This window comes from Microtus ochrogaster, chromosome 4 (genome assembly GCF_000317375.1).
Source record: "Microtus ochrogaster isolate Prairie Vole_2 chromosome 4, MicOch1.0, whole genome shotgun sequence".
Lineage (NCBI taxonomy): Eukaryota > Metazoa > Chordata > Mammalia > Rodentia > Cricetidae > Microtus > Microtus ochrogaster.
In genome coordinates this window covers 50,904,916-50,929,019 of record NC_022011.1, presented here as the reverse complement: position 1 = coordinate 50,929,019, position 24,104 = coordinate 50,904,916, and the positions used below count along the sequence as shown (strand labels likewise).

General features: G+C 51.1%; 4 protein-coding genes across 9 annotated transcripts in view; 1 reads left to right on the top strand and 3 right to left on the bottom strand.

Moving 5' to 3' along the window:
- The window catches only part of Snapc4 (small nuclear RNA activating complex polypeptide 4), a 21,208-nt gene extending 17,673 nt beyond the window's left edge, over positions 1-3,535 (bottom strand). For 2 of the 3 annotated variants that reach the window (XM_013355165.2, XM_026778751.1), the window contains exons 1-3: positions 3,475-3,535; positions 1,163-1,305; positions 707-753 (exon numbers count right to left, since the gene is read on the bottom strand). In XM_013355165.2, coding sequence (XP_013210619.1) covers positions 707-753; positions 1,163-1,292 — 177 coding nt within the window. In that variant the 5' untranslated portion in view covers positions 1,293-1,305; positions 3,475-3,535. The remainder of the gene's footprint in view (positions 1-706; positions 754-1,162; positions 1,306-3,474) is intronic. The other variant, XM_026778750.1, reaches the window with a different exon arrangement.
- Positions 3,536-4,641: 1,106 nt separating this feature from the next.
- On the bottom strand, positions 4,642-12,001 carry Entr1 (endosome associated trafficking regulator 1). 3 transcript variants are annotated; one of them, XM_005346247.2, is made up of 10 exons: positions 11,816-12,001; positions 11,583-11,732; positions 11,196-11,264; positions 10,367-10,482; positions 9,728-10,135; positions 8,686-8,759; positions 8,184-8,295; positions 7,771-7,833; positions 7,331-7,470; positions 4,642-5,595 (listed from the first exon to the last, which is right to left on the bottom strand). In XM_005346247.2, exons 1-10 carry the CDS (start codon positions 11,883-11,885, stop codon positions 5,499-5,501), a joined length of 1,299 nt encoding a protein of 432 aa, XP_005346304.1. In that variant the 5' UTR covers positions 11,886-12,001; the 3' UTR covers positions 4,642-5,498. The 3 variants fall into 3 exon arrangements, with proteins under 3 accessions (XP_005346304.1, XP_005346306.1, XP_005346307.1); XM_005346249.2 differs by lacking the exon at positions 11,583-11,732 and having other exon boundaries at positions 11,816-11,997; XM_005346250.2 differs by lacking the exons at positions 11,196-11,264; positions 11,583-11,732 and having other exon boundaries at positions 11,816-11,885.
- A 30-nt stretch (positions 12,002-12,031) lies between these two features.
- Positions 12,032-19,222, top strand: Pmpca (peptidase, mitochondrial processing alpha subunit). Of its 2 annotated transcripts, XM_005346244.3 has the most exons (13): positions 12,032-12,099; positions 12,787-12,989; positions 13,374-13,453; positions 13,628-13,710; positions 14,124-14,218; positions 14,802-14,902; positions 15,191-15,454; positions 15,678-15,770; positions 15,848-15,966; positions 16,064-16,154; positions 16,311-16,373; positions 17,618-17,762; positions 18,873-19,222. In XM_005346244.3, exons 1-13 carry the CDS (start codon positions 12,032-12,034, stop codon positions 19,040-19,042), a joined length of 1,575 nt encoding a protein of 524 aa, XP_005346301.1. In that variant the 3' UTR covers positions 19,043-19,222. The 2 variants fall into 2 exon arrangements, with proteins under 2 accessions (XP_005346301.1, XP_013201342.1); XM_013345888.1 differs by lacking the exons at positions 12,032-12,099; positions 12,787-12,989 and having other exon boundaries at positions 13,398-13,453; positions 14,126-14,218.
- Positions 19,223-19,798: 576 nt separating this feature from the next.
- Inpp5e (inositol polyphosphate-5-phosphatase E) overlaps positions 19,799-24,104 on the bottom strand; it is a 12,573-nt gene continuing 8,267 nt past the window's right edge. The window contains exons 6-11 of the mRNA XM_005346246.3: positions 23,892-24,011; positions 23,525-23,632; positions 22,867-23,028; positions 22,686-22,801; positions 22,060-22,196; positions 19,799-21,585 (exon numbers count right to left, since the gene is read on the bottom strand). Coding sequence (XP_005346303.1) covers positions 21,453-21,585; positions 22,060-22,196; positions 22,686-22,801; positions 22,867-23,028; positions 23,525-23,632; positions 23,892-24,011 — 776 coding nt within the window. The 3' untranslated portion in view covers positions 19,799-21,452. The remainder of the gene's footprint in view (positions 21,586-22,059; positions 22,197-22,685; positions 22,802-22,866; positions 23,029-23,524; positions 23,633-23,891; positions 24,012-24,104) is intronic.

The window sequence follows — 24,104 nt, the reverse complement described above, 5'->3', positions numbered from 1 at the left end:
TCTCCAGGGGGCTGGAGAGATGGCTCAGAGGTTAAGAGCACTGGCTGCTCTTCCAGAGGTCCTGAGTTCAATTCCCAGCAACCACATGGTGACTTACAACCATCTGTACTGAGATCTGGCGCCCTCCTCTGGCGTGTGGGCATACATCGAGGCAGAATGTTGTATACATAATAAATAAATAAATCTTAAAAAAAAAAACCTCTCCAAACAAAATTCCTAAACGATCAAAATATGGTTAGCAAAACATGGTTATTTTGGTATGAATCGATCTCTGCCAGGTGCTTTTCTAAGTCTTCTATGGTGACTAATGTCTAGATGGAAACAGGTACAGCGGCTAAGCTGTGAAATGGGCCAGACACATGGGCTGCTGCCTCCTACATCTGATGTTTTTAGAGTGAGTGCAGCAAAAGCCAGCAGTTAGAGTTAGCAGCCTGTTAGAGGGCTCAATTCTGCCGATAACTTTAGCTTTGCTAATAGCTTGTGTTCAGGGATGATCTCCATGGTACGGTGTGAGCTTAGTGTGAATGAGTCCCTGGATTCCATCACTAGCACAAGAAGCGAGCACTCTGTGATGCCTTATTTTCACAATGAATGGGCGTTAGTTGTAGGAAAACCAGCAGGAGTGCAAACAAGTCCTCCAGGTTGGTCTGGAAGGCAGCCAGCAGCAGATAAGCCCCAGCAGCCCAGCCAAGTAAGCAACAATTACCAGGACGGGGACAGCAGCAGTTCCCAAGTCCTCATCGGGCAGGAAATCTATAAGAAACACAAGCACACCATGTTAGAGTGGGAGCCTAGGCAGCAGGAGCATGCTGCAGACAGACGAGCCCTTACAACAGGCTCCCATGGGAGCGTTAGCCACTAAGCTTAGGAAAGAAATCCTGGGTGTCTGGGTCATGGAGATTACTCAAGCTGACAGGATGGACTCTGGGCCCTCCCTTCCCTCCTGGATGCCACTGTTGTCTAGAGGCTCCAGGTCAGATACACATGCAGACCCAAGAGCTAAAGACTGAGGGAATGGAAGCAACTTTTTGAGGTAAAAGCAGAGGACAGTTTGGGCAAGAAAACAAGAGTCTGGCCACAGAGCAGTTCACAGCCTAACATAGTTAAAGGGTACATACAGGTGCTCCGGCCATGCCATGCTATGCCAGACACATGGGCATACCTGCTTCAGAGTCTGAACTGAGACTGGATTCAGAGACCTCCAAATGGGTGCTGGAGGATCCAGGATACAAAATCCTTTCGAGTTCTTGAATCTCCTGCGTTATTTTCTCTCTCTCCGCGTCGATGTCCATGGCTTCAGCCTGCCTTCACAGTATTATAAGACGTGAGAATTGAGTGTGCCTGGATCTCACCCTCCTTCAGACACAAACTTGCTGGAGATGGCAAGAGCCTGTTCAGAAGCAGGCAATGGGCTACCCAGATGGAGACCTAGGCTCAAGATCAGCTTGGGGGTGCCCTGAGTGTTCCTACAAGGTGACACTTTCACACCTGTCATCAACACCTGACACTGGCCCTGCCTTTCTTGTGGCTACCATCAGCATAGGTAAAAACACAGTCCACCTGTTGGCCCCTGTGTCCTTGTGTCCAATCAGAGGGAGCTGGTTACCAAATGCAGAAAATGCAAAGCAAAAGACGTTCAGTTGCTGTGATCTAACCACAGCTGCAGGTGGCCCTGCTCGACACAGTGCTGAATGGCGAGCTTTCAGAGCAAGGCTTTGCTCGGGCTGTGACCTCGCTTATCAGAACAGCATCTGGCTCACAGTGCCTCCTGACACTGAGCACAAAGGAGGCGTTCTCATGGGAACACTAAGCAAAATCTGAGAGAGGAGGAAAGTGGGAAGGGAAGGGTGAAAGACTGTTACAGAAAACACAAGCTTGGGCTGGAGAGATGGCTCAGTGGTTAAGAGTACTTGTTACTCTTCCAAAGGTCCCCAGTTCAATTCCCGGCAACCACATTGTGGCCCACAATCATCCATAATGAGATCTGGTGCCCTCTTCTGGCCTGCAGGCATACATGCAGGCAGAACATGGTATATATAATAAATAAATAAATCTTAAAAAAAAAAAAAAGTGTGGTGGGTAAGATGGCTCTCCAGGTAAAGGTTCTTGCCACGAATGCCTAATGACCTGAGTTCAATGCCAGGAAAACATAATGGAGAGATCCCATTCTAGGTTTTCCTCTGACAACCTCACCATACATATAAGTAAATAAACAAATACGATAAAGCTGGATGTGAAAGTTGGGTATAATGGCCCAGGCCTTAAGTTCCAGCACTCTGGAGGCAAAGGCAGGTGGATCTCTGAGTTCGAGGCTAGTTTGATTTACAGAACGAGTTTCAAGAAAAGTCAGGGCAACACAAAGAAACCTTGTTTGAAAAAAACCAACCAACCAAAACACCAAAGAAGGTAGTGGCACTTCCCCCCCTCTTTGTTTTTTTTTTTTTTTTTTTGGTTTTTCGAGACAGGGTTTCTCTGTGGCTTTGGAGCCTGTCCTGGAATTAGCTCTGTAGACCAGGCTGGTCTCGAACTCACAGAGATCCGCCTGCCTCTGCCTCCCGAGTGCTGGGATTAAAGGCGTGCGCCACCACCGCCCGGCTCCCCCTCTTTGTTTTTGGAGACAGGGCTTCCCTGTGCAACCCTGGCTGGCCTCGACCTCAGAAATCCGCCTGTCTCTGTCTCCCAGGTGCTGGGATTAAAGGCTTGTACCACCACCACCCTGCTGCACATATTTTTAATTCTAGCCTTTGGGAGAACAGGCAGATGGATCTCTTGAGTTTCAGGCTATTAGTGAAATCCTGTCACAAACAAAAAAAATCAAACACAAGTTCACACTCAGATTCAGAAATGAAGAGAAACATTCTGCTCCTGGCTTGACTTTTTACTACCGAGGTGTTGGCAGCAGCTTTGCCTGATTGCATCAAAACAAAGCAATCCCTTCAGCGATGTCATTCCTGAACTAGATGCCTTACTTCAACCAAGTTTCGTTAGAAGCAGCCAGATCTACAGACCCAGCAATAACCATTGCCATTGGACTCCTGACCTCCAAAGAAAAGGCAACGTGTGTTTTGAGGAGACAGAAATTCTATCTCCCACCTCCCTCGCGCTGTGAATGAAGAAAAGGTCACATGTTCAAGCTTTCACTGACATCAGAGGCGCCTTTCTGCCTGTCCCTTCTAAGGGCATAACCCGATTCCGGGATAGGCAGTTGAAGGCCCAGACACCCTTCGTGGCTGGATTCGATTAGCCACGCTTGATCCCTGGGGCTGCGGCGCACAACTGGGAAGAGCAGCGGCTCGAAGCGCAGCACTGTGCAAACCTGCTGCGTCTCACCAGCTGCTGGACCTCGGCAGGGCTCGAGATGCGGGCTTTCCGCTCCGGCAAGGTAGTGGCCACACAGGGCCTCGGATTCCCCACGCTGCTTGCTCCGCCCCTCCGGGACACAACGCCGGCTAGCTGCAGCCTGCCCGTCCTCACCTGTTAGGCCGCTCCACACACTCCACAGCCTGTTCCGTCGCCCGGGCGACCACACGCACATCACGCTTCTGGCGGCCCCGAAATTCAGCAGGCTCGTACCGGAAGTCCCGCCCCGGGCACGGCGCAGAGCATGCTGGGACGGGGCCCTAGCGAGAAGCTCAACTTCTTCGGAGTTTCCTGGGAGTTCCATGGTTCGTCTCTTGGTGTCGTGGGTTTGGGTGAATGGTCAGTGAGGGGGTAGCTAAGTACTGTTCCACATTTGGCGACTTTGGAGCCCACAACCCGGGACCGCCTGAAGTGAACATTCATTCACTGAGGGACATTTTGCCTGACCTGTCTTAGACTCCAGCAAATCTACAGGGCTGGATAGAGGAGTTGGGGGTCTTCCTCGTGTCTAATAATGCGTGTAGTGGCAGGGGCAGGGTAATGGTTTGAGGCACAAGATGGTCAGCACTTAGGAGGCAGATCTCTGTGAGTTCAAGTCCAGCTTGGTCTACGCAACAAATTCCTGGACTATATAGATCCTGTCTCAACTAAAAAAAGTCTGGCCCAGAGTTGGGATTGGTCAGGGTGAGTCTGGGGCTCTGAAGCAGACCTGCAGGTGCCTGGTATTTAATCTTGCCTGTACAAGGACCTGTTGGTGTGGGGCAAGTCTGGTATAAACTGTCAGGCAAATATCGTACTTGTAACTTTAGAGCCTTTTGCCTTTGCTCCACGGACAGTTGGCGCATAAACCAAGGGAAGCGCACAAAGAGCTGTGCAGGCCCATCTCACAGTGGTGGGGGCATGCTGAAGGAATGCTCCAGATGGCAACTCTGCGGGCAAAGGGAGCACTAGCCCAGTCTCCCTATGTGTCCCTCCACTTTGGGTCTGCTCTGAGTCACTGACAACAATGGGGGTTCTTTGTAACTGAGTTAAAGGGCCCAGTAGTTTCAAGATATCTGAAGATCTGATGTTAGGCTTCCATTCACCCAGCCTCAAAATTGCAGCAAGGATGTGGCTCACCCATCATACTGACAATGTAGTGATTTTTGCTGTGTGCCCTGACTCCCAAGGGTCAAGAGCCTGGGGATCTTGACAGTGGGCAGGCAGACATTGAGGTTAAAAGAGCAGGGTAGCTCTCAAGCATGAATCCCTGACAAAGCCAGAATGACAAGACAGTACAAATGAGCTTCAGGATTTATTTAAGACAAGAAAGCTGTCGATCTCAACAAGAGGGGAAAAGAAAAAAATTTAAAAATCTATAGGAAAATGGTCCCCAAGCCCCTACCCCTCAGTATAGCACAGGGTGCCGATCATGCCTTGCTTGTCCTTGAACAATCAGAGAGCCCAGAGACCTGGTGCTGACTCCCCAGGATGTATGTATGGGTCTTTTAAGTTTCAGTCTGAACTGCATTATGCAAAAGGCTCATTGACATATAACATGAATCAGAACTGACAGCCCCAGATGGCTTTCTAAGGGTGAAGGCTCACCAGCGGTGAGTTTACGAATGTGGAGTATCTGTGACCTTGGTTGGTCCTATGGTCCTGGTGGGAGGGCAGTATCAATTGGTGCTGCCTTACTGAGGTTGACTGCAGGAGCCAACCTGTGGAGGCCACGTCGACCATCAGCTAGTGAGGTACTAAGTGACAGAAAAGGGGCATGAAACCCTGTATAGGCTGCTCGCTTCCACATGGGCTCACTTAGTGTTCAGCTTAACAAAATTGAGGTTGAGCCCAAGTTTATCCTACAGGTAAATTCAAGAGGATAGTGGAAGAGGCTTCTTATGAAAGTGCTGATTTCAGCTTTAGTGGTTTCTAAAAACTGCTGGATTTTATAAAAATGCCTTCCAGTAAATCTGTGAGTCTATCGACAGTGGGACTTTCCAGGTAAGTGCGCTGGAGAGAAGCCCACACTGCAGGGGGCCAGCAACACTGCTTAGGCCAGGAAATGCTTTTCTGAAGACTGCATAGTTAGGGGCACGTTTGGAAGACGTGGTGGCACAGGTGCAGAGGTGGTGCGAGCTGGTGGCAGCTAGTGGTTCTCAAGAGTCTGTCTCATCTTTAACTTCAGTAATTCTGTCGATGGACTTAAGGATTTCAGCAACAAGGTTCAGTGTCTCTGCTCCAGACACCAGCTGCCTGAAACAGATGGATACCAGGGCCATTATTCCAGCTGTGCATAAGCAGCCAGCAACAGATAGAAAGGCAAGGGTCCCAGCCCAGAGAGAAAGTTCCTCCACTCAACTAAGGTTTGGCATACTGGACTTTGTGTGCTTGTCCTCAGGCCTACATGCTTGTGCACTGGCCAGTGACCCTGGGTCTAGCAGCAGAGCTCAGGGAAGATGACAGGTACAGATGGCAGGCTGGAGACCAGACAGTTCAGTAGAAACTGATTCTGAGTTTTGGTCTTTGTCTAGGCCAAGGTGGTGGTGCAGGGCTCTCGATGTGGGCAGCATTCACTGAGAGTTACATTCCTAGTCATGAGGGGAACCACAAGCAGGACTGCTATGCTCTCGTGTGAAGGATGTCAGATAATAAAATACATTTCAGCCGGGCGGTGGTGGCACACGCCTTTAATCCCAGCACTCGGGAGGCAGAGGCAGGCGGATCTCTGTGAGTTCGAGACCAACCTGGTCTACAGAGCTAGTTCCAGGACAGGCTCCAAAGCCAGAGAAACCCTGTTTTGAAAAACCAAAAAAAAAAAAAAAAAAAAAAAAACAAAACATTTCAACAGGCTTGGCAGGGTGCAGCCTCACCAACAACTGACCGGTGCACAGTATGCTCACTGTGGCAGTCTTCTGGACAAGGGGGAAGTTACATCATCATCCCCTTTATTCAGAGCTGTGGGCTCTGTAGGGAAAAGAGCTAGATTCAAGCTGTGGTATCATCTACCTACATCTTCCAGGTGAGGAGGTTCTCTGGGACAGATTAGAAATAAAAATTGGGGGCTGGAGAGATGGCTCAGTGGTTAGGAGCACTGGCTGCTCTTCCATAGAATCAAGGTTCAATTCCTAATACTGACATGACAGTAACTCCAGTTTCAGGGAATCTGACACCTTTACACAGACATGCATGCAGGCAAAACACAAATGTATATGAAATAAAAATAAATTTTGGCCAGGTGGTGGTGCCGTACACCTTTAATCCAGCACTCGGTAGGCAGAGGCAGGCGAGTTCAAGACCAGCATGGTCTACAAAGCAAGTCCAGGACAGGCTCCAAAGCTACACAGGGAAAACCCTGTCTTGAAAGACCAAAACAAATAAATAAATAAATGTTTTTTTTTTAAAGAGATTAAAAAAAAAAATCCTGCCTGGCAGGTGGTGGCCCACGCCTTTAATCTTAGCACTTGGGAAGCAGAGGCAGGAGAATCTGAGTTTGAGGGTCAGCCTAGTCTTCAGAGTTCCAGGCCAGTCAGGGCTACACAGAGAAACCCTGGCTCGAAAAAGCAAAACAAAACAAAACAAAATCCTAAACTAGGCATGATAATGTCTACCTTTAATCCTATAACTTGAGAGATAGAAGCAGGGGATCTCTGTGAATCTGAGGCCAGCCTGGTCTATACACAGTTCCAGAGCAGCCAGGGCTATATAGTGAGACTTTGTCTCAAAAAACAAGCCAGGCATGGTGGTGCACGCCTTTAATCCTGGCCTGGCACGCCAGGGCAGAGGCAGGCGGATCTCTGTGAGTTCAAAGCCAGCCTGATCTACGTAGTTCCAGAACAGTCAGAGCTACGTGGTGAGACCCTGTCTCAAAAAGAAGAGAATAACCGTGCTTGACTGCGTATAGTGTGAGCTAGAAGGCTAGCCAGACCACTCAGCACATTTCCTTTCCTGGTCTAATCAGACTGTAGAGCCAGGCTATCCAGGGACTCACTTTATGGATGCATGTGCACTGTTCATGACAACATGGAGGTTCTGCAAGGCCACATCGGTGTTCTGCTTCACCACTGCCAGGCTGGCACCCTGGCCTGACCGCAGGGCTTCATTCTCTCGCTTGAAGTTGGAGAGCTGCGTCTACAAAGAGGGTGAGGAATTAGCGTCACAAGCAACCCAGTGGCAAACTGCATCACAGCCAAGAGGCAGACTTGCACATGGTGCTGAGCCTGGCCCTGATCTACTCACAACCGACGCTTCTTGCCCTGTAGCCCATGCTGGTCATAAACGTCTGACTATTCTTTTGCCTCAGCCTCCTGAATGCTGGGATTATAAGCAAATAGCACCATGCCTGGGGCACATTTTGTTTCTTCCCTGAACTCACATCTCTGGGACTTTACAAAGGAAGGAGCAAACAGTTAAATCCTTCTTTCCACTTACCTGGAGCAAACTTACTTCCTGTTTCAGCTTCAAGACATGATTTTCTGCTTTTACAGCTCGTTTCTGTGGACCCCCAAAATAAACACAACACACATCACTAAGGCTGTATCAGTATAGGACACTTAGAGCAACAGACAGCAGTGAGCTAGAACCTCCCTTCCTGGCCACTCTGCCCATGGATACCCATCCCTTAGGACCTGGGCTCTACCTCGGCTCACCAACAGCATTGGGGGCCACCTACTCAAAGACACAGCCTGTTTATAGTATCAGGGAATGCTGGCCTACCACAAAACACATACTCAGCATGGTGAGAGACTCAGGGTCCAGCTGTGGACTCTAGCAACAGCAGCAAGTGCCGTCTCAGCAGCTTCTTGTCCCCTGCCCACTACCCCAGAGCAGAGCCCCCTCCGTACGGTCATCAGTTCGAGGTTCTGTTCGACTTGCTGGACCACTGACTCCAGGTCATGGAAGTCACTCTCCTCCTTGATCATCTTCGCTTCCAACTTTCGTTCAAGCGTCCTCACCCTCAGTAAAGGAAACACTGAATTGAGTTCTCCAGGCCACTGTCAAGGATGCTTCCAATAGCACTTTAGACTGATTAACTGGAGAAACCCACTAGCCCCATGGACGGAGCAGCTGCCTCAGGCAGCCACAGGCGGCAAGGACCTCCAGCCACTGCTGTTTCATACTCCCAGTGGAAGGCACAAATACTATTTCCTCAAGCTCTGCCAACCAAGGCAAAGTTCAGCTGACTTGTGTCTGGTGCTTAAAAAGACTAAAACAGAACATGAGACGTGTGTTTGCTGCTTTAAGGGATATGGAAGACAAGCAGCTAGGCACCTCATCCCTTGGAACCAAGTTCTGTGAATGGTAGAGAAGGTCTGTAAGGTGATGCCTAACTACAAGTTTACATACATGTCTGTTTGAGTTTCAGAGAAGCTCTGAACCTCACTTAGCTTTCTTCTGAGCTTAGAATTTTCATCTTTCAGCTGCAGAGAGAAAAAAAAAAAACAAACTCATTAGACACCCTTGCTACTATGGAGCATACTTCTGTTCTAGAACATTTTCTTTGGTCAGTCTGCAGGTGGAACTCAGAGCCTTATGCATTCGAGGCAGGGCTGAGTGTGGAGACACATCTCACTTGCTCATGAAGTATCTTTTTGAGGCAACATCTCCTGTAACCAGGTTGTGCTCTAATTTGTTCCTACATGACCAAGGATAGCCGTGACCTCTTGTTCCTTCTGCCCTCACTTTCCAAGTGTCGGACGGACAGCTGTGCATTACCACACCCAGCCCCAGAACTTAATACACCCTAGGTCAATGGAACCACCGTCCCTTAGATGACTGTACCAACAGACTTGAATGTCTCCAGGTGACTGGTTTTAAAACCTTCCTTCATGCCGGGCGGTGGTGGCGCACGCCTTTAATCCCAGCACTCGGGAGGCAGAGGCAGGCGGATCTCTGTGAGTTCGAGACCAGCCTGGTCTACAGAGCTAGTTCCAGGACAGGCTCCAAAGCCACAGAGAAACCCTGTCTCGAAAAACCAAAAAAAAAATAAAACCTTCCTTCACGTAGGACACTCAGCAGGATGTCCTCAGGCCAACATTTCCATTCATTTACTCTAGCTTATGCTTGCCCGACTCCACTCACCACAGTACCTCTCAGTCTGCTACACTAACAGCACAGTCAGAGCCAACCAAGGGGAAGAGTGCTCCACGGAGAACTCCCATTTTCTCTCTTAGTTTTCAGGACCCAGGACCTCTCAAGTGTTGGAAAAAATACTACTACGGAACTATATCTCTAGGCCCCTCTCTAGGGGAAATTCTACAGCAGGATACTACATGACCAATTGTCTTGTCTCTGGCATTAAGCCCAGGCTGCCCAAGAAGCGGAGGACCGCAGCTCTTCCTCTAGAACACTGCCCAGCTATGTCTGGTGCCACCTAGCCCTCACTCACCGCTTCATAGCTTATCTGCAGCGTCCGCAGGTGTCTGTCTCCCAGCGACTCTCCGAGAGCTGTAAAGTCTGCATTAGGACTCCCAGCTGGAGATGTTGGTGAGATCCTTGAGTCGGTGTCACTCAGTGTCCATGGGGGCAAAGAGTCAGGACCTGCCAGCTCTGATGCGTTGGAAAAAAAGGACAGGTAGGTGCCACAGGGCGAGGAATTCTCTGTGGCCCTAGAGGAATGAGTCTGTTCCACGGCGGACGGCAAGTAGGTGCCATTCCATCCATCTTCCTCCTCCTCCTCCAGGTTGCTGGCTCTCGTTGGGTCTTGAAAAAACGGCTGCTGATATTCCAGGCCATACCCCACGGGCTGGGAGGCAGGGGAGCTGTGGTCTAGTCCCAAGGGGTGCCTCGAGGCTTCCTAAAAACAGTGGAGACAAACACTGAGACCTGCGAGCCAATGCTCGGCCTTCTTTCTGCTCAGCTTGCACAAAGAAGGCCTAGTTCATCTACCAAAGGGGCCAAGCAGCTGCTCCCCCCGCTTCTCCATCAGCTGTCCTGCTTTGTTCCCCACACTCAAACGTCTGTCTCCAAAGCTGTGCGTTAGAAGAGACGCTGTCTAAGGCAGCCACCGACAGCTTCCCAGATGTACCTTCGGGTAAACTCGACTGTTGGTCTTGTCTTCTTTTGACAGGCTGAGGTTCTTGGTTTTCAGAAACTCTTTAAAGGAAAACGGATTGGCTTCTTCAAGGTCTTCAAGTTTGTCACCTGAAATAATGGACACCACAATGACTGTTAAAGGATCCAACCACATGTTATGTTACCATCGTATTTCAACTGGGACTCAAAGAATGCCACAGAACAAAAAAGAGGCCCAAAGCGAGTGGAGAACTTGGGTCTCCCCCAGATATCCCTTGTTACCTTAAAAAAAAAATGCTGTGCCAAAGACCAAATCCAGGGTCCCGCACACATTCAGGCAACTGGTCTAACACTGAAGCTGCCCAGGGAATCTTCCAGACGGTTAAGGCTGACTTCACTCCACACGCTCAGTTTGGGCTAAAGGGTACTCCTGTAGGAGCGTCACAGCTCCAGCGATGCCACAGTGCCCAGAACTGCTCCATGTCATCCCTTCTTCTGACCTTTTCTCCGGATTACCTAGTTGACCAGCCTCTACCTCCTTCCACACCTACCACACTCCAGTTACTTATGTGGGTCTGTCTCTTCCAGGTGCCAGCCCCTGTAAAGTGGGCTCCTGTGACTCGTGTCCCTTTGATGATACTCTCCACCTCCCAGGCACCTCTTGACATCTTAGGTCATTTTGCCCTCACACCTGGTCTCCAATCCTTCGGTTTCTATCTTCACTGCTCTTTTGGGCTCCAGGCACACCCACTAAACCCTGTCATTCTGACTGTTCACGGCCAGAGCACTGCCTGGCATCGTGTCTGAGGAAGAGGACAAGAAGAATCACTGAGCTACTCTACCTCCAAAGCGCGTCTCATGGGCTCCCGTCGGACTTTGCTTAGTACATTTCCCCTTTCCATAGCCAAAATCTGCAAAGAGACATTGTCAGCTCACCGTAATCACAGCAAGCCTTATGACTGCAGCATTTGTCCAGGGAGGTGAAGACCGCAGACCGCCTGATTCCCACTGACTGGTCTGGGAATAGGAGGACGTCTCCTAAAGCGGGGAGCAGTACACTACACACTCCTGCGCGCTCACTAGGTCCAGCCCCTGGCCTCTCCCAGTCCGGTGGGCTGAAGTGGTCTCCGAACTCCACCGGACACTGACCTTCCTGCCTTGGGGCGGGCTGTGGGGAGGGCTCCCCGCGCTGCCCGGCTCCGCACTGCGGTCGGCGCCCCGACTCTCACCTGTGTCTCCTACCGGAGCCAGCACCGGGCTGGGCACATAGCACATAAACGTCGGCCGAAAGCCGAAGAGGTGGGGGTGCAGGTCCCCGCCATGGGGGCGCTCACAGTCTAGCTGGGGGAGACAAGACCGGCGCTCATAGAACGCAGGAGCTGTAAGTGACAACGAGAGCGGCTTCACCGCGGGCCGCCTCCGCCCGCGCCCCCCGGCCCGGCCCCAGTAGCGCGCCGCTCACCGTCAGGAACCACGAGGCTCCGCGTCCTCGATAGTGGGGGCGCGCCCGGCCGCCGCGCGTAGCCCGACATCGCCGCGCCCTAACCCGGCCGCGACCCCATGGCCCTCCGCGCCACTGCCAGCTTATGCCCGACCCGGCACGGCCGGCCGGAAGCCAGCACCGAACGCCGCGGGGCGGGGCAGGAAGCGGAAGTGACCGCAGAAGCGCAGCGGCGCGATGGCGACGGCTGTATGGGCGGCTGCGCGGCTGCTTCGGGGCTCTGCGGCTCGGTGCGCGCGGCCCAGGTAAGCCGAGGCGTGACCCGGCGCGAAGAAGTGGGAACTCGGGGGGTCAGGCACCCTAGAGAACTGAAAAGGAGTACGGGCCCTGGAGCAGAGCTCTGAGCGTTGGGCCTGAAGAATGAGCCCGGTACTGGAAGCTGTTTGGAGGGGTTGGGAGTCTGCCGGCTGGGGTCTTCCAGACCCCAAGACAGAGCTCCGAAGGACAGGGCTCGCCCTGGGCCTTATATGTGGCAAATGGTTTCTCACACAGCCTGCTGTCCAGAATGGGCAATGAAGACTCAAAGATCTGGGGCTGGAGAGGCGGCTCAGCAGCTAATCATTGATTGCTTCCTCCGGGTTTGGTTCCCGGCACCCACATGGTGGCTAACAGCATTCATATTGCCACTTCAGGGGACCCAGCGCTCTCTTCTGACCTCCTTGGACACCAGGCATGCACGTGATGCACATACATACGTGCAGGCAAACACTCAAACGCATAAAATAAGAATAAATATTTTTCTGTTAAAAAAGGATCCAAAGTCTTGAAATAGCGTACCTGAGATCCTATGGCAGAACCTGGGTCTCTATTGCTTTACACATTCTGTTGAGGCCCATGGAATAAATTCCACTGAAGACTTCGCATGCACACACATGTGGTGCACATGAGTGGTCACCACTAGTGCATGTAACTGGCTGCTTGCTCTGTTGTAGGTTTGGACCTCCTGCACACAGACAGTTCAGCAGTGGCGCCCCATACCCCAACATCCCCCTCTCTTCTCCCTTACCTGGAGTGCCCAAGCCTGTCTTTGCTACAGTTGATGGACAGGAAAAGTTTGAAACCAAAATTACCACGCTGGACAATGGGCTTCGTGTGGCATCTCAAAATAAGTTTGGACAATTCTGTACCGTAGGAAGTAAGTTCTGTTGGCCTGTTCAAGGTGGGCTCTTGGTTTGACAGCTGCAATTAGCATGTCCATCATGGACTACTCACAGGGGAATCTTGTTAATCTTGAAAGCTTATCCAAGATGTGAATGATGGCATGTTTGGAGGTGGTGTGTAGGGTATTCCTCTCCCCCCCATTTTACTTTTCTGTAATTTTAGAAGTTTCTATCATGTATAGATGTACATTAACGTGTGTGTGTGTAAGTGTAAGACCATCACCTAGGATAGCAGACGTGTTCATTGCCCCCATGTAGTAATGACTGGCCAAGTTACAACCATGGTTTTGAAAGCTTTCTGTTGATTAAATATGTTTTGACTATCTGATATAACCCTTCAATTTTCTTCTTATTACCAGTTCTTATTAATTCAGGATCACGATATGAAGCGAAGTATCTTAGTGGAATTGCCCATTTTTTGGAAAAATTGGCATTTTCGGTCAGTTTCTAATTTGTAATTTTTATGCTTTTAATTTTTTTCTCTATTTAGAACTTATATTAGTTAATGGTTCTATTGATGCTAAATCGTTTGTGTGTTTGAAAGCAAAAGTAAACTTTCCTTAGTATTTCCTGGGTTTTGGATTGCTTACTTAAGCTTTTCTTATTTTTGTAGTCTACTGCTCGATTTGACAGCAAAGATGAAATTCTGCTTACCCTGGAAAAACATGGCGGTATCTGTGACTGCCAGACCTCAAGGTATTGTGTGTCCATGTGGAGCTGTCCTCTTCATCCTTGGCCATACTCTGGGAGCCCCTTGAATCAGAGAGGCTGTAGAGATTAGCAGCCGGCCTGATGGAGTGCGGGGGACAGAGAGCATAGCGTGCTTGTTTCTTCCTTCCCTGCCATCCTGGGAACTTGTCCAGGCCTTGACCTGTGAGGGATGCTAAACTAGACAAGCAGGCCCTGACAGCTGTCTGAAGCTGGGCATCTTTCCATGTGGAGGTAGTCTAGCTCTACCAGCTAGTTATTTAGCTGGAGAGACTTCGTCTATGGAGAGAGGGGAGTCAACTCTATCTGGTCTGTTGTATCTTTGAAAAGCCTCACTGTGGGCATTGGTGGTTTCTCTGATCTAAACCTAGCACCTTCCATTGTGGCTTATTTCCTTCCAGAGACACCACCATGTATGCTGTGTCTGCAGACAGCAAAGGCTTGGACACTGTGGTGGGCCTGTTGGCTGACGTGGTTCTGCACCCCTGCCTGACAGGTGTGGCTTTGTGACTGGGTGGTTAGAGGGCGCATCTCTCTAAAAACACTAAAGGGTTTGCTGAAATTCTGTTTCAGAATGCCTTTCATCCTGTGTGTAAATACCTATTGTCATCCATGCCTACACAAGTTTCCCTGGCATGGTCTCCATTGTTCCCTGGCCTTGCGAATGGTTGGACCTAGAGATTCCTGTTAGGATCCCAGAGGGAACAGCTGCTGGTCCGTAGCAGCTACCCTTTGCTGAGTTTCACAGCAGCCTGGCCTCATGTCATGGAGCCTGACTCAGTTGTTGTCTGTTTCCTAAGTGCCATCACATCCACCTTGTGTCACCCCAGGTGTGTGTTTTGGAACAGACAGCAGGTGAGGCAGCTGAGCTTGGAGCAAGTCCAAGGGACTTCAGAACAGAACAAGAGACCGGGGTCTCTACTATTCATCTGCACGCTCCTAAACGCTCCCTTTTAACGCAGGTGCTCTGAGGCTTCCCCTAAGAACTGATTATAGCACCTACCAGGCTCAGCTGCTCAGGCTTAGTGCTACCTTCTGCCTTGTTGGTTCAGACCAAACCTTTGTTTGGATTATTGCAGATGAAGAAATTGAGATGACGAGGATGGCTGTCCAGTTTGAACTTGAGGACCTGAACATGAGACCTGACCCAGAGCCACTGCTCACCGAGATGATTCATGAAGTAAAATAGGAGTCCGCATGTGCCTCTCCCTGCTGTTGGCCTTGCAGGTGGCGAGGCTTATAGAACAGGCTTAGCTCCTTAGTATTCTGAGACAGCTGCTATACTGATCAGGTTTAGTGAGTGCTAAGGTAGACATGTGCCACCTCTCAAAAAAGAGGGCAAACCGTAGATAATGCCCAGCTTTTTTTTTGTCACAGATGGGGCAGTAGACCATGTTGGGGAGTCCTGCCTCAGGGGACCTGAAGTTTTCTTTCTTACTTTTGTTTATTCTCCTTTTCCCTGCTGCAGGCTGCTTTTAGGGAGAACACAGTGGGCCTGCACCGGTTTTGCCCTGCAGAAAACATAGCGAAGATTGATCGAGAAGTGCTGCATTCCTACCTGAAGAACTATTACACCCCCGACCGCATGGTGCTTGCTGGAGTGGGAGTGGAGCATGAGCACCTGGTAGAATGTGCCAGAAAGTACCTCCTGGGAGTTCAGCCTGCCTGGGGAGCTCCTGGAGCTGTGGATGTTGACAGATCAGTGGCACAGTACACTGGGGGGATTGTCAAGGTAACTCAGCAGGAAGGCGGGCAGGGCTCGTGCCATGTATTCTCTGGATATGTGCTTTGATGGATGTGTGTGTGTATGATTCCCCTTAGTGTGCTGTCCAGCACTGACAGCATGAGGACATCCCTTGTTCAAGGCCAGAGTTGACAGGGCTGAGGTCACCTGGTGTCTGTTTGCTTAGTGGAAGGTTTGCTGGTCTTGCTGACACGTGTCTGCTTGGTTACAGGTGGAGAGAGACATGTCCAATGTCAGCCTTGGTCCAACTCCAATTCCTGAGCTCACACACATCATGGTGGGACTAGAGAGCTGTTCCTTCCTGGTGAGTCCAGGTATGATCCAGGTGCATCAGTAGAGCCATGCCACTGTGACTGACTGCTGTGACTCTACATTCCACAGGAGGAGGACTTCATCCCCTTTGCTGTGCTGAATATGATGATGGGAGGAGGGGGTTCCTTCTCTGCTGGAGGGCCTGGCAAAGGCATGTTCTCCAGGCTCTACCTCAACGTGCTCAATCGGTAGGTACCGCTGGGCTACTGCTGCTCATGCATGGACTGTGCTGACACCTTCCAGCCATCCTGCCGCCGTCACCCGGACACAATATATCCCCAACAGGCACCACTGGATGTACAATGCAACCTCCTACCACCACAGCTATGAAGACACAGGCCTCCTGTGCATTCATGCCAGCGCAGACCCAAGACAGGTAAAGGCAGCACTCGTGCCTGTGCAGCTCTCAGCCCTCTGCTCTCGTCCCACTGCAGTCTACACTCCAGAGCAGTAGCGCAGCTCTAGGTGTGGCGGCAGGAGTAAGTCAGCAGGCCCTGCTCCAGCTCACCCTTGTCTCATGCTCCTTTAACAGGTTCGAGAAATGGTGGAAATCATCACAAAGGAGTTTATCCTGATGGGCAGAACAGTGGATTTGGTGAGGCCTGGAGCATCCCTTGCACTGGGAGCCACTTAACTCACACACCTGCAGGAGCCACAGGCTGGCCATTCTACTATGGAGTCAGTCTCCTGAGCTCTATCCTAAGAACACTCTGTCCCTCTCAGTAGTTCTTATAGTCTGGCCATGAGTTAATGTAGCAGTGTACAATATGAGCAATAACGTGGGGCCTTTTCTAGACCTTTCTTTGGCTCCGTTTTATGTTGGAACCCAAGGTTTTTCTTTTGAGACAGGGTTTCTCTGTGTAGTCCTGGCTGTCCTGGAACTTGCTCTGTAGACTAGGCTGGCCTCGAACTCAGAAATCTACTTGCCTCTGTCTCCAGAGTGCTGGGATTAAAGATGTGGGCAGCCATGCCTGGCTTTGGTTTTTGGTATCTTGATATCTGGAAGTTTAGCACATTTCCGGGTGTTACGGGTTTGCAGAGCACTGGTACAGTAGATTTGCTGGAGCGTGTACTCTGCCTTCCCTTTCTGCATGATGCACGTTTTCTTCAGTGATCACATGCCATATACTGTCTTTTTAAGGAAAAAAGGCAGCATTATTGAAAAATTAAAATTCCTTAAAAATCAAAAGCATGGCACAGCGAGGTAAAGCAAATACATACCTGCGACCCCAGCTCTCAGGAAGTGGAGGCAGGGGGTCCTGAACTCAAGGCCAGCCTAAGCTAATATATAAAACAAATCAAAGTCTGGGGGTATGGCTCCGTGGTAGAGAGCTTGCTAGGTGTGCTCAAGGCCCTGGGTTCCACCCCCCAGGTGAGGGCAGACATACTCAGCTCGGTCTGTCCCCTTGTGGTCCTGATTCTTTGGCGCCACATTTGAAGTACACCCTTGGCCAGAGGCTCGGCTGTTATTCTACTGTCTCTTCAGTAGCTCTAAGGGCTAGTGGCCTGGGTCCTGTGCTCCGGATTCTGAGCAGCCAGAGTCTTTGTTTCATCAATATCCTCTGGTTTCCTGTGTAGCTGAGTGTGGCTTCCCCATTGCATACTGCTTTCCTGTGGTTCCAGAGACTGGGCATGTGTCTGTCTCGGGTGTACTGAAGGTCTTCCCAGGACAGTTCCTCCAATACTCAGGAGGTGTACCAGACTGGAAACCAGACTGGGAACAGCATCTCCACTCTGCCCGTCTTTGGGTACATGGAACCGTTTTACTGGGACATGTTCTGGTCAAGCCCTTTGCCAGCATGAACCAGCTGTAGGTGACTGGTGGTGTCTGGCCCTCAGGTGGAGCTAGAGCGGGCCAAGACGCAGCTGATGTCGATGCTCATGATGAACCTGGAGTCCAGGCCTGTGATCTTCGAGGATGTGGGGAGACAGGTGTTGGCTACACATTCAAGAAAGTTGCCCCATGAGCTATGCGCACTTATTCGTGAGTATACAAAAGCCTGGGTTGGGCTATTTAAGACTGCCCTGGAGCAGATAGGCAGATGGGTCCACTGTCGGCCACAGCACAAGCTCTGCCTTCCCCAGCAATGTGGCAGGAAAGACCTGGGTAGAACTCAGATTCTGTTCTGAGCTCCATCCTGGACCAGCTAGGCTCCTCAGCCCTGGGAACTAGGTGGTGCTCGTGATGGAGCAGTGTCCTGGGCTGGGCACTGCTCATTGCAGGCTCTGCCCTGTGGCTCTGGCAGTGTGTCTCATGTCTGCAGTCTTCTGGAATTGGGTGTGAAGCTTGGTACAGAACTGTAGGTAGGGGCACCTGTCCCGAAGACACCTCAAACAATCTGCCTGGGCTTGGAGTCCTCATGGTGTGGGACAGGTGCCTGTCCTGCCCTCATGAGGGGCCTCATCTTCTCTAAAAAATGAGCTGACCTGGTTGTGGTTCTGGAGGATGGATTGCTGGGACCCCTTTGAAGGCCAGGCTGTGTGTGCATGGCTGCTGACAATGTAGCACTTGAGGATGTGGTCTGGAAAATAAAGTGGACTTAGGACAACCCATTCTGTCTAAACATGAGACTCCTCTTGGGGTGGCTATGCCCTCCCTTGTTAGATTGTTTTTTTTAAATCTTACAGACTCACATCTCAGATTGACCTCAAACTCTGGGTTATTCAGCTTGGCCTGAGCATGCCTTACCCTGCCTGGCCACCTTTGTGTGTTTGAAGTAGTGTTTCTTCTGCTGCACAGGGATTTGAGACAGGGTCTTAATGAAGCCTGGGCTGATGCCAGTCCTGACCCTCTTGCCTTTCCCTCCTGCGTGCTGGGATGACAGGTGCACAGCACTCAGCTAGAAAAGTTTTAAGCCACTGTAGTTCCCCACCTAAAGGAAATTTATTCTGACTTTGCTCTGACTCACTCCTGGTCGGTCCAGCTGTAGCTGAGTTTCTGGATCCCTCGGCAGTGCCCACCTCCACCCCCAATTGTGGAGATGGTGTAGGTCAGGGCTCCTCAGCCTGCCTTTGTGAGTGGAATACACACATAGTCAGGGATAAAGATGGAGACTCTGCTGTTTTCTTCACTGTCTCTTGCTCTCTGTTTTAGGCAATGTGAAGCCAGAAGATATCAAGAGAGTTGCTTCCAAGATGCTCCGTGGGAAGCCTGCTGTGGCTGCCCTGGGTGATTTGACTGACCTACCCACCTATGAGCACATCCAGGCAGCGTTGTCCAGCAGAGATGGGCGCCTGCCCAGGACATACCGACTCTTCCGGTAGAGTCCCTGCGGGGCCCTTGAGGGCAGGCTGCGGAGTGCTTCTGTGCATGTTATTGTTGGTGTGGACACTGTATAAGGATGGCTGGCTCTGTGAGCACTGCCAACAGTGAGACTTGGAAAGCCTGAATGAAAGTTACTGTCGCCACTGCACCTGTGTCTAGCACAAGTGGCTTCTCCGCCATCTAACAAGTGTTCTTTATTAAGGAGTGCCCGTCTGGCCACTAGAGATTCTAAAACCAGGAAGGCTGGGGAGTAGGGCGCAGGCTTGAGGTCGGATCAGAGATAAAGCATTGCAACCTAAAGCGTACAGGGTCTCCCAAGAATTAGGATCATGGGTGCTGCCATACTCACTCTTCTTCCTTTAACTAGGACCTCACAGAGAGTCCTGACTGGCCTGGACCTCAGTATGTAGACACCAAGCTGGCCTCCATTATCCTGGGAATCCAAATAGGAGTCACCATGCCAGTTGAGCCTCCCAGTTGTTAACAAAGCCCCATTTCTAGTTTCCCACCTCATCTGCACTGGCTTCAATGTTTAACTGACATTCCCTGGGTAAACTAATGGCTGTCCAAATGTAAATGGTCATCACTGCACTTTGCCCCCGTCCCAAGACTTGATGTTGTTCATCTCAGGTCAAACCTGGGATGTTCAGGATTACCTCAGTCCTTTTAAAGGGCCAGAGAATGTCCACAAAAAAGCATCAAAGGCGGTGGTGGTACACACCTTTAATCCTAGCAGGAGACAGAGGCAGAGAGATCTCTGTGAGTTAAGAGTCAGCCTGGTCTACAGAGTGAGTTCCAGGGCAGTCAAGTGTACCCAGAGAAGCTTTGCCTTGAATGCTGCCCCCCCACCCCCAAAGTAAGAAAGAAAAAAAGCACCAAACCTTACTCAAATCAGCAATAGTGGAAGCAGCTGAGGCAGAAAGCTAGCCTGTGGGAGGTTGGGGACAGACGGACATGGCAACATTCTGAGCTTCATTACCATAAATCTCAATGGGAATTTGCAGCTCGCTGATTTGACATTCTGACACTTTCCACATACATTTGAGTGGTTTATTGAAGCAAAAAGGCCTGGCTTTGCTGACATCCCACATTCTAGAAGGTGATGTTGGCAAGTTTTATCTCATTTGTTAGCATGTTTTACTGTGATTCACTGGAGTCCCAAGTGGTCACTTTTCCCAGCCATTGCCACTTCTGGCCATGAGCAGGGACAACACCTAGCAGAAGGACCTGGGATGGGGCTGAGTAGCAGGTGACAGGTACGACTAAAATTGTTGCCTTTGCTGGGAGGTCATAGCACACACATTTAACCCTGGCACTCGAGATTCTGAGGCAGGCAGATCTCCAAGTTTGAGACCAGCCTGGTCTACAAAGTGAGTCCCAGGACAGCCAGAGCTATTAAACAGAAACCCTGTTTTTTAAGTAAAAAAAAAAAAAATGTTGCTTTTTGACTTCTGTTGCCCTTTAAAAACCTGGGGTTGTCCTGAGGCCCTGGGATGCATGGCAGACTGCTTCTTCAAAGGTTCAGTCTTTGGCCAAAAAGAGCTCACGATTAAATATATGCATTTATTTAAAAATATAAATATGGAAAAATAAATTATTTAGAAGACTAGAGTGGATGCCCCTAGGTGTCTGTACATTCAAGGCTATGTCTCAGATGGGGCGAGACTGAGGGCTATGATGAGTTCTAAGCCGCCTTCAAGGAGTGGAGCCCACCAAGGCGCTGCCTGTGACACCACTTCTAATGCCATTCTGGGCTAGCAGCACAAAAGCAATGGTCTGAAGCTTCTAAAACCATGAGCTAATAACAGCTGTGGAGAGGAGAGGCCCCTTTCAACTGGAGGTCGGGAGCATGGAGCCAGGATGTAGAACCCAAAGCCTGCCAAAATGTCTGCTGGATATGTTCCAGAAGTGACTGGCTTTGGTCTCTGAATTCTAGGCCTTGGCAGGTTTTAGGACCATTGGTTACCTAAGCTTTCAGAGGTTGCCTGATCCCTCCTCAGAAGAGAAAGGGGCTGGCGTGAGAACAGGAACAAAGAGGGTTAAGATGCTGCAGTGCCCCATGGCAGGAAGTTGGCCGTTCCTGTGGGGCGGGGGGAGGGCTGCTTAGGGCAAGCCTCACTGTCTACAGTTTTTGTGTGCGGCTGCTGCTTGGTGGTATAAGCCCTGCTCAGAACAAATCCCTGCCATGTGCCTGTAGGAACATGGCGTAAACAGCAGGCCTGCCCCAACATAAGCATGGCCTGACCAGCCCACTGCTGTCCTGAGGGGTGGGGTCTGTAGTGAGAGCAGGAGAGCCCCTAGCCATGGTTTATTAGACCGACCCCAACGTGGCAGGAGACACCCAAGCACAAGCCCAATCTCTCTCCAGTGGCCTTGGTCCCTGAGCTGCAGTGGCCAGTACTTGTGACTTCAAGACACAGTGCAGACAGCACTAGAGCTCTGATTTTTCATTGTCTGCTGTTTCTGAAGTTCTTTTGAAATCCGTCTTTTAATTCCTATCAAGTACAGTTCTCGGTCAAACTTGCCAGCGGCTAATGGGATGCTGTGGAAGAAAGACCCGTTAGAAGAACTGGCTTAAACTTCATCCAGCCGTACACCTGCTGAGCCCCATATAGGCGGACTACTTTGTGCTTATAAGGTTATGGTTCATCCATCCCATCTAGGCCGCCCTAGCCCCAACCACAATCCTGTGTGTGGGATACTGCTCCAGGAGCTTGCTCAACCTCGGGGACCTGAGGTCATAGAACAAGATGCTGGTTCATGGAACCCCAAAGGTTAACAACCTGAAGGTTACAGGGAAACCCTGAGAACTGCTAGGACCTAGGCTCGGATGAAAGCAACTTCATGTTAACCTAGGGGTTTGTTGGCACCCGGTCTGTCCGCTATGTTACAACATGAAACAGTGACCTGCTCTTCTACATCTAAGCCTGTCACCCCTCCCAAAAAAGGTCATCCCATCCAAAACTGGTAAGGGCTCCCAGAGCCCAGCCAACTCTGAGGGTGAGCAGGGACTTACTTGTCTCTCCCTGGCCTCACTTTTACCCGGAACAGGCCATACACAGGACGGTGGTCTGAAGTCTTGATCCCAGGGCAAGAGGAATACTTGATGGGACAGATGTCACCCTTGTGGCGGCTTTTGTATAAGACCCGGTCCTTCAGAAGAGATGGCGAAGCAGGAGCAGAGACTGTGTCATTCTGCTGCAGATGCCTCTGCAGCAAGGGGCCTGCAGCCCTCCCCACTGAACCTGGACCTCTCACTGTTAGGAATGTAAAGACTTGTGTGGATGGCATCTGTTCCCTTCTAGCCCTCTGAGAGCAGTGGGGACCTGCCTTGCCTCAAGGATGTCCTGTGGTCCCACCAGGTGCTATCGTGGTCTGGTGGAAAAGCCAGGCAGGGTGCATGTGTCTCCCTTGTCCCTTCCTAGTACCAGGCAGATGAACCCAGGTGTGAATCAGGGATGGCTTGCTTAGCCCTGTAATGCACTCAGAAACTCTCCTCCACCCCCAGTAAGCTATGAGCATGCAGTCACTGGCCTCAGGCCCGGAGCTGAGTTTTAGGCTGGCTAAGCTGGCTGGCTGCTAGTCCCACACCATTTGACATGAGCTACTGCTGGCAGGAATCCTGAGGCTGAAGTTACATACCGTGTAGGAAGGTGTCCTCTGCTTAGAGGTGCTGTCGTAGGTGTCCTTCCCAATGTCAAACTTGTAGGATGGGAGGAAGTGGATTTCTGCCTCCTCGAAGCCCCTGAAGATGGACCCTGTAACACGGGAGAGTTCAGGGAGGGCCTGCCACACCCAAAGAGCTGCTCCCCAGGCCACTCACCTTTCTTCATCTCCCGGGTGAGCTGGTCGTGTTGCAGGAGTGCCAGCACATCCACCTCTGGTTCCTGCTTCAGGAAGGCCTCCACAGCCACTCGTCCACCACTCAGGCGGAAGTTGAAGTCCCCAAACCAGAACACCTCGTCAAAGCGGGTAGTGACATCCCCTGGGCACATGTGGGAGAATACATTGGTTCTGGCCTCCCCTCACCTGCTATGGCCTGCTGACAGGTGGATGAGCTGTAGGCCAAGCGGGAAGTCCTCCTTTGTGTGGGTCCCCTTCCCCACAGCTCCCCAGGAAGAGGCTAGTGAGGGGAACAGCCAAGGTCAACAGTCAAGCTGCAGAGGACTGGGAAGACATCTGTGTAGTCCAGATGCAAGGGACAGCCTTGATGCATGCAGCAGGCTAGCCACAGCCTATCAGCTCACAGCTCAGCGAGGGCCAGGAAGTGCTCAGCGGTGAGAACTTGTGGACAGTGATGGCCCTGGGCAAGCCACTGGACCTTGTGGTCTCCCATCTGCCCAGGTGCAAACCTAGTAGCTGTTTCAGTAGTGAGGACTTCATGATTCTCAAAAGTCCTCCAGTGGTTTCGGCTAAGCTGCCAGGGGCCAAGGGACAGAAACAGTCATGTGCAGAGGGCCTTGTGCTGCTACAACCCTCACCTGCACTGGAGCGGTAGGGATTCGTGTCTGGCACATTCCGGGGCAGGGCTAGGGCTTGGATGGTTCTGCTGTAGTCCAGCAGCCGCTCAGCTACCTTCCCATCTCCAGCTATGAGGCCAACAGAGTAGACACTTGAGCTTCTGTGAAAAACCTGCCCGGAAGACTGCCCCACACCCGGACTGTCCCCCACTACCACCCAGTGGCCTGCTGCAGTGCTCTGCCTTGGAGGACTGTGGTTGACAGAAGCAAATGTCCTGAGTGTCAGGCCCTGAGGCAGTGCCCACCATGACCTCACAGCGGCCTGTGAGGAGGGGAAGCTGCTCCGAGGCCAGCATCAGGACCACATGACTGCCTTGCAAACACTTACAGGTGAAGTGAGATGTGATGAAGAGGAAGGAGGTGCCGAAAAAGGTGAAGCTGACACCCAGGGCCCCCTTGGTCTTGATCTGAGACACGATGCGCGTAGTTACCGTGGAGTACTCGACCTCTGCAGGGCGAGGAACGGGGGTTCAGGGCCTTCACGAGCACAGCTGCAGTAGGTGTGCTTGTGTATTCAGACACGGGAACCTCAGGGCCTTCA